The 12,976-nt window shown below is 38.0% G+C and overlaps 1 protein-coding gene across 2 annotated transcripts in view; it reads right to left on the bottom strand.

Annotated features, from left to right (window-relative positions):
• Nucleotides 1-487: 487 nt before the first annotated feature.
• LOC119649894 (protein split ends-like) overlaps nt 488-12,976 on the bottom strand; it is a 70,745-nt gene continuing 58,256 nt past the window's right edge. For both annotated transcript variants that reach the window (XM_038052285.1, XM_038052286.1), the window contains exon 9: nt 488-12,921. In XM_038052285.1, coding sequence (XP_037908213.1) covers nt 6,584-12,921 — 6,338 coding nt within the window. In that variant the 3' untranslated portion in view covers nt 488-6,583. The remainder of the gene's footprint in view (nt 12,922-12,976) is intronic.

Genomic DNA, 12,976 nt, shown 5'->3' with positions numbered 1-12,976 from the left:
AGAACATAATAAATATCAGAAAACCTATAATAAATAATTCCAAAAATTTGGTGTATATAATCATATATATTTATTTTTCCTCTTTGTCTATTACATCAAAAGTGCGCTATACACAAAAATGTATACGTTTTATTGTAAAATATCTGCACTGATTCATATATTTTGTTTCAATCTACTTGCATTAATTTATTTTTTTTTTCTTTAATAGTCTATATATTTTTCTAATTACTTTTTTTTGTATGTTTTCCTGGTTTTCAATTTTACTTTCAATTACATATGAATATAATTTTTAAATATGTAGTATAAACTTCCTAGCATTCTTCTATTAAATAAAACAATCTACTTACAATCAAATTGTTATATTATTCTTGCTTATTTAGTGGTGTGTTGTGTCATCCGTTAATTTTCTTTAGATATTCACCTACAAATGTGTTACTGTTAAACTCCTGTCTGAAGATTTCTGTACAAAAGAAAATAATTGGTATTATCATTTCTTGAAGTTTCGTTTTATTATGGTTTACATTTGCGTTAAAAATGAAATAATTTATTCACAGATTCCACCTTAACCTTGTATAATCTGTAACTATATGAAATCTAATTCTTTTACATCAATACGCTACTACTACCATACCTTAACATTAAGTTAAAGCTTATTGACTACACCAGATTAGTCTTATTTAAATCTAATCTAAATTATATCTTATTTTCTACATCCTAAATATTTACAAATTGATTTGTTTTCAACCATGAAAACGTCTTTAACTTTACATATTTTTTTTTTTGCTTCCCATTCGATAGAGGTTTGTTCTTCGTATGAATAGCGATGTCTTGAACGAGGTATATCATTTTTATGAAATAATATATTTTAGTGATCAATGCGATCTTTTGATCTTCTTTATATACAGGAATGTACAAACGTGTAGTGGTTTTGATGTTGAGTTTCTATCTCCGAATAATTTTTATCCATGAGAACGATCGAAATATAATATGATAAAATGAATATATATAATATAAAAACATGAATTTTCTTGCTATCGACTACTTCATGTTGCGATCAGTAGATTTCAGATTCGATGAAAACTTTGTACAGAATGAGGTTTCAACAGTCCCGGAGGGAGGATGAGGAAGGCAAAGGAAAATGAAACGAAGACGAATTTGGAGAACAGTAGAAAAACTTAAAGTGTTCAAGTCTTTCGAACTTTTGAACTCGAAATATCATCGAATCTTCGTTGCAAACTAACTCGCTTTAGAAGCACTCATCGTTAAATTCTATGCTTAGCTTTTGGGCAACGAAAAATATAACATTTCTGATAACAATTAATAAGTTTGCTTTTCTCTTAAACTATATACTATAAAAAATAACGTAATAAATATATAAATGTTTCCAACTATTATCTTGATTTGTACACTTGAATATATGTACTTAAAATCTAAATGCAGAAGACATTAAAGACACATTAAATTTTCAATGAATGTAAATACAATATTGATATCTCGATGAAACTGAAATATCCGTAATTGCGCGTATATTTCATATAATTTTGCTTCATTTTTTTCTTGTAACTAATTCTTTACAATATATGTAGTGCCGAAATAATTCGAAACTTATTTACATTTAGCCGGTAAAATAGACAATAGTCAAGACATACGCATTTCAACATTTCACAAGAATTTAATTCGACTTGAAAATCAATATTCCCCGAATAGGAACGAACAAATGATTTCTTCAATTGAATTGTAACAGTATTTAAGTCTCGATAGTCTTTCTGAAGAGTATTGGTAGAATCTTATATCAAAAACTCAATTATTTGATACCTATCTTTGAAATAATACACCCCTTTAGACAAACTATAGCCCATGACATACATATTGATAATATCAAGAAAAAAAAAACAGATTTTATTTGAGAGAATGATAGAAATACTTCAGCGATACTGTGCAATATGATGCACAGACGGTAGTTATTATATTTTGTTGATTTCAAGGAATAATGGAAGGTTCAACTGTAGATAGAAAAATTGCAGATCAAAAGTCTTTTTAAGGTTTTCTATATCCCACAAGTCTTTGTTACTTTTCCCCTGCCATATGAAATATGGTAGAGACAAAAGTAAATAAAGAGCAATTTCACATATTTCGGTTACCACAATTCCGTGAATTCTCTGGGATCCATTCTAGAAATTTAATCTCCTGCACCAATATGCATGGAGTTAATACCAGCAAGATGATTTACTGTACCTCAAGAACTGTCGTAATGATTGAGGTGAAAATTTAAAAGAATTTAATACGTAAGATCGAAAGTTTCTAATTTCACTTGCGCTTATTGACTTCTGCGAGGGCTTTTCAATAATTAAAGAGACAAATTGGCGATGGGCCCTGCTGTGTTGTGATGGAAACTCAGTGACTGAAAAACACGATCCTGGCCGGAAAGCTTCAACTTTCTGACTTGAAAATCGAATTGAAAACATTCATGCCGATCGCCGTGTCATAGTGAAAATGATTGCAAAAAAAGTTTAAGGGGGGAAATATCAGGAAGTTTTCAAAGGGATTTCTTTACTGCAAAAATTTCAAAGCGAAATTCGTGCTCCTTGTAATTTTATGAGAATATCACCGAACGCTTATCGTGTACAGACTTAGGTTCGAGTGCCCAGGAATTAATCGATTGTCCTTATATAGTCTTATAGCGCTATGTAAATAGTGTGCCAATAAATACTTGGCGAGCGCATGTGTATTTGTTGTAACTTATTTAAGTCTTCAGATCAGGATGGCGACTTTTCAAAATGACATTTCGGATTTTTCGGGAATTCTAACTTAAAAAGTAATAAACCGATCAATATGAAATTTGGTGGTAAGATTCTTGATCAAATTATGTTGGACATGAACTTTTGGGATGATATCGTGTTTCTAAAGGCATTTTTTCGACATAATTAATGAAAAAAATTGCAAAAATTGAAATATTTTCTTTTCAACAGACTCTAAACTTTTAATTTTCCCCATTTTCACCCGCATTGAGGTTCATATTTTTAGAAAATATTAGCAATGTACAATTAAAACCTTTTTGGTTTCAGAAAAAAATTAGAGATTGAGAGGCTCGCAGTTAGGAGAACTCTAGTTATGAACTTCGGCTGACTATTTTCATATAACTTTGTTATTTTTGACTTAAATTACTCCAAAAATTGTCAAAAGTAGTTCGAAATGTGACTTATATGATGATAATTAATTCTTCTCACTAAAAAAATCCTAAACAAATATGTAAAACAAGCCTCCTAATCTGCTCTCCTGTCCCCCCTTAAGTTAATATTGGTACAGTTGATAACATTGTCCGTAACAAGCTTAAGTATCAAAAAATATGTGCAAGATGGGTCCCGAAGAAATTGACGTGAATACACAAGGATGCAAGCTAAAGAAGCGACATGAATGAGGCAAGTCCTTCCTGAACAAAACAAAACAAAAACTTGTGATGAAACGTGACTTTACTATTGTGGGCCAGAATCTAAAAGGCAAAGCATAGAGTGGAAGCACACCGACTCACTTGCTAAAAAAAAATCCAAAACCCAAGCATTAGCAGGAAACTATATTGACGATTTTTCGGGACCCTAACGATATATTTTTTGGGATTACATTGATGAACATCATACAATAAATAGCCAACACTACTCAGATATTCTTTTTACCAAATTGAAACCAGCTACTAGAGAAAAACTTTGTGGACCTCACAGGAGAGGTGTGATTTTCACACTGCTCAACTAACCCCTGAAATCATCAACAAAATGGAGTAGCATTCCCCTTGTAGTCCCAATTTAGTATCACGTAACTTTCAAGCAAAGATTCCTTTGCAGCTGGTATAATAAAGCTAATAACCCTTTGAGACAAGCGTAAAAATATTGGCGAGGACTACCTTGAAAAGTAGTATTTTATAAAAATGAACAAATTTTTCTCCAAACGAATCAGATTAATTACAAAATGATCCTAGAAAGTTTCAACCATTCCATTGAGATATAGTACTGCCACTCCAGAAGTGGCGGTTCGTTTAAATATTACAAATTCGTGCCCAAAATCCTCTTGCGCTACGTCCACAATTATAGATGGAGATGCGTCCGGAAAGCAGAGGCTGATACTTTCTATATGAATTCAGAAATAACCAGTTCATTGAAAAGGGGTTATCAGCTTCAAAAGAGAGTGGCGATTTACTATCGCTTAGTTTGGCGTCACCCGAAGGAGAAGTAAACGAATAAAATAAAATTTTCGACCAATATCAGGCTTGAAATATGGAGAAAGAGTGCCAGTCATTATAATTGGGCTATGGAGAACGTCTGAATTTTATAACTTACCTCAACAAGAATAAATCCCACCTCACTCAAGGCACTAGACAATAGTCAAACTGATATGATTTGCGCAATTTACAGTCATTCCTTTTCGACATGAAATTACGTCGGGATTTGAGTAATATTTTCATTAGATCGAAAGATCTGATATATTAGGAACATTTTTCAATAAATGAATTGACTTAGGAGTTTATACAAAAATCTGATGTGTAAGCTTTCACCATAATTTTCCACGATTTCTATGTGGTTGTGAAATTTTCAATCATCACACCATATGTCGTGCCAACATAAAAAAGTGACTTATTGGCGGCAATATCCTTCAAATTGCTAATGTGGGTAACGATAATCGCATAACACCGCATCTACACAAAGGATGCTATATGCGAGTTCTGAGGACCATACGTAAATATACATCAGAAGCGGACCAATCGCCCATAATGGACCACTAGGGGGTCTTAGTACTCAGGGACTATGCTCCTCCCCCACCTTTTAATGGTCATGGGAAAGTGACAGTTGACAGCTTATTATCATTGTCGTAATCTAATTACCATTTGAATTGAATTTGGACTTGTAAATGTGTAGTTTTACGATATTATTGTAAGAAAAATTCCACAAAAACAAACAAACGCCAAGTGAAAGGCGATGATATTTTCTCTAATGCGGTAGTGCAATATTGTTACCGAAAATTCAAGTGGGACCAAAATTGGCTCAAAGACCAGCAACGTTCAGCTCGACCAACTACCGTAAATACTGAGCCTGTGCGCTTCATTGCTGAGACCAAACCCATCGACCAGCCCTCGCAGACCTTTCACAGAACTTAGTATTTTTAAAATGTCAACTACCTGAAATCTGCATGTTTTTGCGGAATTTGAAAAACGGTGTGCCTCATAAAGTGGAAGAAAAATAAGCGCACAATCATGTCGCACATATCATGCTGGAGGCTCCATTTGACAACCACTTCATTGGCCGAATTGTGGCCTATGTCATCTAACTGGATTCTATCCCAGGTAGGCGTGAGCGATTTTCAGGAAAGACATTGCATGCCTGGGGGAATTTTGAAAATATATTTCACTTCGAGTTGCTCTCAAATGGTTGAGTATGTCATGAAAACTTCTACTGGGTACAATTTGATCGCAAGTTTCGAGACCAATACAGAAAAATCCTGCTTTGATCAATGGAAAACAGCTGCTTTTGTACAAAACCGTGCACTACTAGACGAACCAAGGAAAAGTTCAAAAGTCTTAATGCGAATGAACTTCTTTGCCACCGAACACCGATCTTGCAACATTCGATTATCACTTACCCTGCATAGCGCGCTTTTTCGTGGATGCAACTTCAATAATCTGGGCGAGGTCGAAAATAGATGCCACGGGCTTTTCGCTTTTAAGGAGAGGGAGAGCTAACGCCACAGGACAAAGAAATCTGCTTATAAACAGGTTACCAATGATATTTACTGCGATACCTAAGATTTATTGTTTGTTATTTTATTTTCACCTTCAATGATAAATCCAAGTGAAACTTTATAAAAACTATTTTAATGCTCTTTTGACCACTTTTTATTTAAGTTGTAGTGAAAATTAGTTGAATCAGATTATCTCCTGATAAATCCCAGCAATTAGGCAAAATGTCGGAAGGAGAAATCAAACAAGAAACAGATATCAGCTCGCACCTTCATGTCACCCTATCACACTATCAATTACTACATAACTCAAGAGTTTTCCTTGGTTCCGTCGAACTCCCTGGCTAGCTTTAGTTTGTTTTCCGTAATAAGAAGTCGTCAATATCAAATGTTTGGATAACTTGAAGTGGACATTTTGAAGAGCAGTCTTTAATTAGTTACCATAAATGGGCGAAAGCAAGTGAGGCGATATTTCAGCTTTTGCGCTTGCAGCGGCAGCCTTTTATCGCCGATTCTTCCAGCCAAACCGTTCCCACTTACATTTAGAAATGTACACTTCACCTTCAGTTGCTGTGCGAATTCAATTGAAAAAATCATTCATTAAAATCCGTGAAATTATTACTTCAATGTTAGCGACAAACGCATTTGGCCCCTGAACGCACACTTTCTGCGTTTATTACAAATTATATATTCGAATTTTGAGTGAAACAGAAAGTGAATGAATCAACATTTTCGCGTAGGATCATTACAAAACGAAATATGTACATACACATCATATTCTCTTTGGTTTCATCAATCAAAGGCGATATCATTGACAAATTCACTGCTACAGTTTGTCTCGATATCGCCATTACTATTCCTACTAAAACCACGTCTGTCGACTCATGTCGTAATGTTTAGGCATTCCTAAAGTTGGTGGCCGATAGCCAGGCTGGGCATAACTTCCCGCCGCACTTGCCGCTGAACCCAACAAACCTTGATTTATCATCATACGAGCACGTAGTTCCTGCTCTTGCCTGAATTGCTGATAGATAGGTGAATTGGGATCCAGTTGTGAATTCATGAATGGATATGTTGGTCGAACAGGATTATGAGCCAAAAATTGATATGGAGTGGCCGAGGCCGTTGCAGTTGCTGCATTGCCCGATTTGTCGTTGGTTGTTTCGGCCGTTGTACGATGACTTGATGATAGATAGTACGGATCTAAGTAGCCGGAATTGTCACCATACATACCTGTAGGAAGACCTAGTCCTGTTGGTGAAGGGCCGAAATTGAAAGCACTACCGGGCACCATACTGGAAGCTGTCTTCAACGAAATTGCCGAAGTATCTGTGGCCGCAGTGCTTGAGGAAGCTGTTTTCAGATCTGAGTAAAGTTGGAAACCTTGCGATGATTGAGGATTTTGTGGTTGCAGTGACTGTTGTTGCTGAGTGGGTAGCATTGCAGCTGCATTCGAAACAATTTCAGTTGAATTGGGCGTTGCCGTCTTTTTCTTCTTACGCTTGGTTTGCTTCGTTTCGAAGTTTTCCATGTTTTGCGTGGTGCCAACGTTGCCTGGTGCTGAGGTTCCATAGTTGTTTGGAATATTTTGTTGATCCCGCGTCGGAACACCATACGGAGATGGATTCTGATACATTTGTTGGCTTAGGTTTTTACTAAACATGTGAGCAGCTGGCGGAATATTCTTTTCGTAATATCCCGCCGGAGCTGAAGAGCCGGAAAGCCCAAGAAGACTTTCGTCCATCATAGAGAGCGGGTGGTTAAGGTTACGCAAGGGATCTAGCATCGCTGCAGGATTATTATAAGTCTTGTAGCCTGAAAGGTCCATGTTTAATTGTTGGCTTCTGGTTAATTGACCCATTTGATGATCCTGTCTGGTGTTGGGTGGAACAATTCCCTCATTCGAAACTTTATCCGAATTTGAATAATTTGTTGCTGTCAGTTGCTGTGCATGCTTGTTGGTTTCAGCAAACACATTCGATGCGGCGTGTTGTTGGAGTTTGTTAATATCGTTCGCAGGATTGGACATGGGGTTGGGAAATGTTGACATCTTACTAGCAACAGATTCGTTCAAATGTTGTTGCATTTGCTGTTGATAATTATTACTTGCCATATTCAAAGGCTTTATCGAATTCGGGACGATATTTCCCGCTGAGGAAGAATCCATGCTCTTCGCCCCCGAAGAAGCAAGATGATATGATTGTTGAGAGATCTGTGGTGGTTGGGGATTGGCAACTGATTGGGCGTTAGTTGATTTCTGTTGTGCCGCCGCTAGAGGGTTTGAAAAGTCTTTGGAGAAACCCATCGTAGCTGCTCGATTGAACATTTCAATTGCTTTGCTAGACGGAATGTCCAGCGATTTACCAAATCCTAAATTTTTGTTGCCCGTCATCGAGCCCAAAAATGAATCAAACATTTGTTGATGCTTCTGCAACGAATCGTATTGGTGCTGCTTTTCAGGCATCTGATTCGTATTCTGCACTGGATCATGTTTCTGTTGCCTAGTCGTTGAGTCGGAGAAACCTCCAAGATTCAAAATATCAGCCTCTTCATTTTGTTGTGATTTCAGGGTTGCTTGTTGTTGTTGAGCACTTTTATTCAGTTCTTGCTGATGCCGGGACATACCCATGCTCATATCCATAGTCATGTCACTTCCAAACATATTCTGTGTCTTCGAAGTGTCCTGTTTCTGAGAACTGCCTGCAAATTGCGAGTAATTGGGATATTGGACAGGAGCGATGTTCTTGTCGTTCTGCAATTGGTTCATTTGATTGTTCTGAAGAGGAGGCGTATTCAGCTGGTTTGGTACGTGGGATATTGAGGTCAATTCGGACATAGGAACCGATGCTCGCTCTGATTGATGAGTCTGTGAAACAGAGAGATCCATTTGTGTATTCCAATCTGGTTCCTGTTGCAGCTTATTAAGTAGATTTGGAGTAGATGTGTTTTGCTTTGAAATATCGGTGTCGTAACTTGATATAGGAGTTCGGCTTGGGGGTTGATATTGAGCCGAAGCAACGTTTTCATGAAGAGAGTATGTAGGTGGTTCAGGACGATACGGTGACGAATCAGCAGAGGTCTGCCTTTGAGTGTTTTCCGCTGGGGATTGGTTACTCTGTGCTTGTTGCTGCTGTTGTTGCACGAAAGCCAAATTCGGTTGCTGAGATGACTGCTGAGCTTGCGGCGGAGGTGGTTGATATGGAGACGAGGGGTTCTGATGGTAAGGAGAGCTAGTTGGTTGCTGGTAGGGTGAGTTTGTCTGTTGATGATATGGAGAATTTGGCTGACTTCTTGGCGATTCACCCTGCGATTGTTGTGGTGTTTGGGGCATATTTGGTGAATTTGGAGATGACCCCATCATGTTCGATGTGTTGCTCTGGCTTTGGAAAGGAGAATTTTGTGATTGTTGATAAGGAGAATTTTGCTGTTGGTAGGGAGAGTTCTGATGCTGCTGATAAGGTGAATTTTGTGGTTGCTGATAAGGAGAGTTGGAATTTGTATTAGGACTCATTGAGTTGTAATCTGATTCTTGCGATCTAGGCTGTTTGTACTGATCGAAAAGAGTTGTAGCCGGAGTTGAAGAATACACAGGATTCTTGGTTGCCTCTGAGCTTGTATTATAACAACTGGCATATGTGTTGGTGACATCTGTATTAACAGTCGGTGAAGATGCCGAAGAATAAATATGCTGTGAATATTGTGGGTATGATGATGGAAGTTCGCGAGGACTGCAACTCTTTTCAGGGCTACTTTTGGTCGTTGTATCTTGATAGAAACCCACTTTAATGGCGCCGTTCAAAGGATATGGTGAGGTAGGCTTTCCAATTTCATCTGGTTTTGGCGAGACCATAATTGGAGATGCTCCAATGGGTGAAGGATAAGGACCAGCGTAAGCCCCAAAGCGATCGTCAATACCGACTCTTGGACTATCTGGATCTTGGCTAAATGAGGATCGTTCTGACACCGTGCTACCCGTACTGGCTTTCCGTTGTCGGGGTGCAGGCAGTGAAAATGTATCCGCAGCTGTAGGCGGACTCTTCATTGCATTCAACGAGTTCGTACTATTTGTTTGATCATTCATTGAGCGATCAGCTCCATTCAAAGATGTATCGGAGGAAGCAGCTGCCTCTGCAGCTTTCTTCTCTTCTTCCTCTGCCTTTTTAGCCTTCTTTGGTGCACCAAAAGCTTTGAACCATGCACTCAAGTTGGGCGTCGCAGTAAGTTTCTCACTTTTTTGCGGTGATTTATTGATCTCCACTTCTTTCGGTTTCTCTGATTCATCTTTTTTTACCAAGACACTTTCGGGAGATGTTGGTTTCTTATCACTCTCTTCAACATTTGGTAAAATATTATCACTTGGTTTCTTTTCATTTTCGCTGTCCGTAAAATTGTGAAGTTGACCCAAACCAAAGCCTTCGGTGTGAAGTACACTGCCCATACTCAATTTTGGACCAGATTCATCTGTCTTTACAACGAGTGAGTTTTTAACTTCCTTGATCTTGTTGGTGGCTGCCGGTGGGAATAATTCTTCTGTTTTGGGGGTACTGTGAACACCGCCAAGAAGATTTCCTTTCGATTTGCCGGGCTGCAGCCGGTCAATAGTCCGTAGGAGGTCCTTTCGCCTGTTTACTCCCGTCAGTTTCTCCTTTAACGTTTTTCGTTTAGATTCTTTTTGTTGTTGATTTTTCACGTGAGGTGGAGGCGGTGGATTTGCTAGAAATTGTGTTGTCCCCGAAGGTTCTTTTGATTTTGTAGTTGTGGTTGATGAGTTGTTTGCAGTTGTACTTATTATGTTAGCATTAGCCGTCGGGGTATTAGGCCCAGGACCGCCGGGGGGAGGTGGTGGAATTAAATCCTCTATAACATCTTGTTTATTGTCTGCAATTTCGTCAATACCCACTACTGCCTCTAATTTTGCAGCGGAAATGGAAACAGGCCTTCTAAAATCATTAGGGTCAATTTTAGATGTAACTGCATCGAAATCATCAAGCAAATTGTATCGAGATGGCGAATTACTTGCAGAACTGAACTCAGGAAAACGTGGAGTGTGCTCAAGCCAGCGGTTTATATCTTTCAACGTTTGTTCTGTTTCTAATTCAAGAGCTTCTAAATTTGTTTTGTTCGAAGAACCTGCAGACTTTTTCGGAGTAGCATTATTGGATGAATTTTTTTTCGATGCACCCTTTTTGCCAACTGAATTTGGTTTTTCGCTAGGAGGTGTTAGCTTCTTTGTTGCAGGTGGCTTTGCTGGAACTAAATCATCAACAAAATCGTATGCATCATGAGCCGGCGGCGGTTTAACTGGCTCTGCAGGAACTGCAGCAATCGCCGCTGTGACAGCGTGTGTTTTCTTTGCAGCAGTTGGAGATTTCGCATCGAAACAAGATTCACGAAGCTTTTCAAAAATCGTTTTCTCATCTCTCGGTTGTTGGGCAGGTTTTACACCAAATATCTCATCGATAAGCACTGACCGTTCCTTACTTTTCGCATTTTTCACCTTCAGCTTTTCAATTGTTTCTTTTAGCTTCTGATTTTTCTCTTTCGATAGCGATGAACTGGAACTTTTATTAGTTGTAGCCTTTTTAGTATCCTTCATTTTCTCGGCTTCTTTGACAATTTGATTCCATTTCTCTTCCGTGTTTCGATTTCTTCTTTGCTTTATGAGATCATATTTATCTAAATAAAAGTATGACGTCGATGAAGCGGACGATGGTGGTTGATCGATGTCCATTTGTGTTGATTTTTCCGTATCATCCGCAGCATCCGTTTTATCCATTTGGCTATTTGCTTTGGAAGGCTTGACATTTTCACTTTCGTCAACATCCGATTCGCACGAGTTAAATGGGCTGGCACTGCGTGATAAGCTTTGACTCGTTATTGATAGAAGGTCGTCATCATGATTATTCTCTTTCGGAGACTCCTTGATTGCGTCGATAGCGGGAGATGGCGACGGTGATTTACATTTCATTTCATCGCTTGATGAGGCATCATCTTTTATTGAGGCACTTTTGGCATATTTTTCATGTAAATCAACTTTGAATAGAGGCGATGAGGAACGTGATAGTGTTTCGCATTCATCGCCGTCTTTATCACTTTCTATCTTCATTGCTTCCTCCACTACTTCTTCTGTATTGGGTGTCATTTCTTCTGACTTCTTTCTGCGTCCTTTGCGTTTCTTATTAGCTCCGTTAGAACTTTTCTTATTGTCTTTAGTTTGCCGATTTTTTGATGTTTTTGTATTATTAGGTTTTGCTTCTGGCTCTGCCTCTTCGGAGATCAGAACAGGTGCAGGTTTGGCACCTTTTGATTTGGAATTTTGATTGTTTTTTTCTGTTGTTTTATTGTTTATTGGATTTCCTTTCTCCGCAGGTACAGATTTCTTTTTAGAGTTCTTTATGGGTTCGTGAGATACTGAGTGTTTTCTTTTCGAGCTGCTTCTTGATTTCATTGATTCTTTTTCAAAGTGTCCGGAATCAGAAACACTTTCTGCATCACTCACAGGCTTTTCATCTTTAATTTCTTCTTCTTCGGAAGCATCAACCTCAACTGACTTCGATGAATGTTTTGACTTTGAAGATTTTTTACTCTTTTTATCAGCCACCTTTTTACTAGATTGCTTAGGCGCATCCTTTTCAAGTTGCTCCTTCTCCTTCTGACTTAATTTTGTTTTTGTTTTCTTTGCTGGTGGTTCTGAACTTTTCAACTTTGACTTGTCATTGGATCTCTTCTTACCTCTGCTGCCCACAGCTGATACGGTGTCACTTTCGCCCTCTTCCTCGGAATTATCTTCCGAAATTGATTTCTTCTCGTCGGTAACGTTATCCTCTTCATTTGACTCAGCAGTTGCAGAATGTGATTTAGTCTTGGTCTTTTTCTTTCTCCGTTTATCTTTGTCCTTGCGCTTCTTTTTGTTCAATCTGTTTTCTGCAGATTTTTCATCATTTTCCTCATTTTGATCCTCGCTTTCATTGCCGCTTGCATCTTGCACTTTTTCTTTGCCTTTCTTCTGAATATCATTTTCAATGTCTTTTTGGGCGGCCTTAGAAGAACCTGCCTTGGTGTAAGACTTCTCTCTGAAAACATTCGTCCTGGGATCTGGATATTCTAAAGATTCATCCTCGTCCGATGACTGTTGATCTAAATATTTTTTCGTTGCCTTATCGAAAGCTTCCTGAAGGTTATTAACCATTTCCGTGTACTCTGCAACATAAAAAATCAAATATTCATAAAAACCTAAACTATTGATGAAATCTAT

The sequence above is a fragment of the Hermetia illucens genome, chromosome 2, assembly GCF_905115235.1.
Source record: "Hermetia illucens chromosome 2, iHerIll2.2.curated.20191125, whole genome shotgun sequence".
NCBI lineage: Eukaryota > Metazoa > Arthropoda > Insecta > Diptera > Stratiomyidae > Hermetia > Hermetia illucens.
The sequence above is the reverse complement of the archived record's forward strand: the minus strand, read 5'-3'. Positions and strand labels throughout refer to the sequence as shown.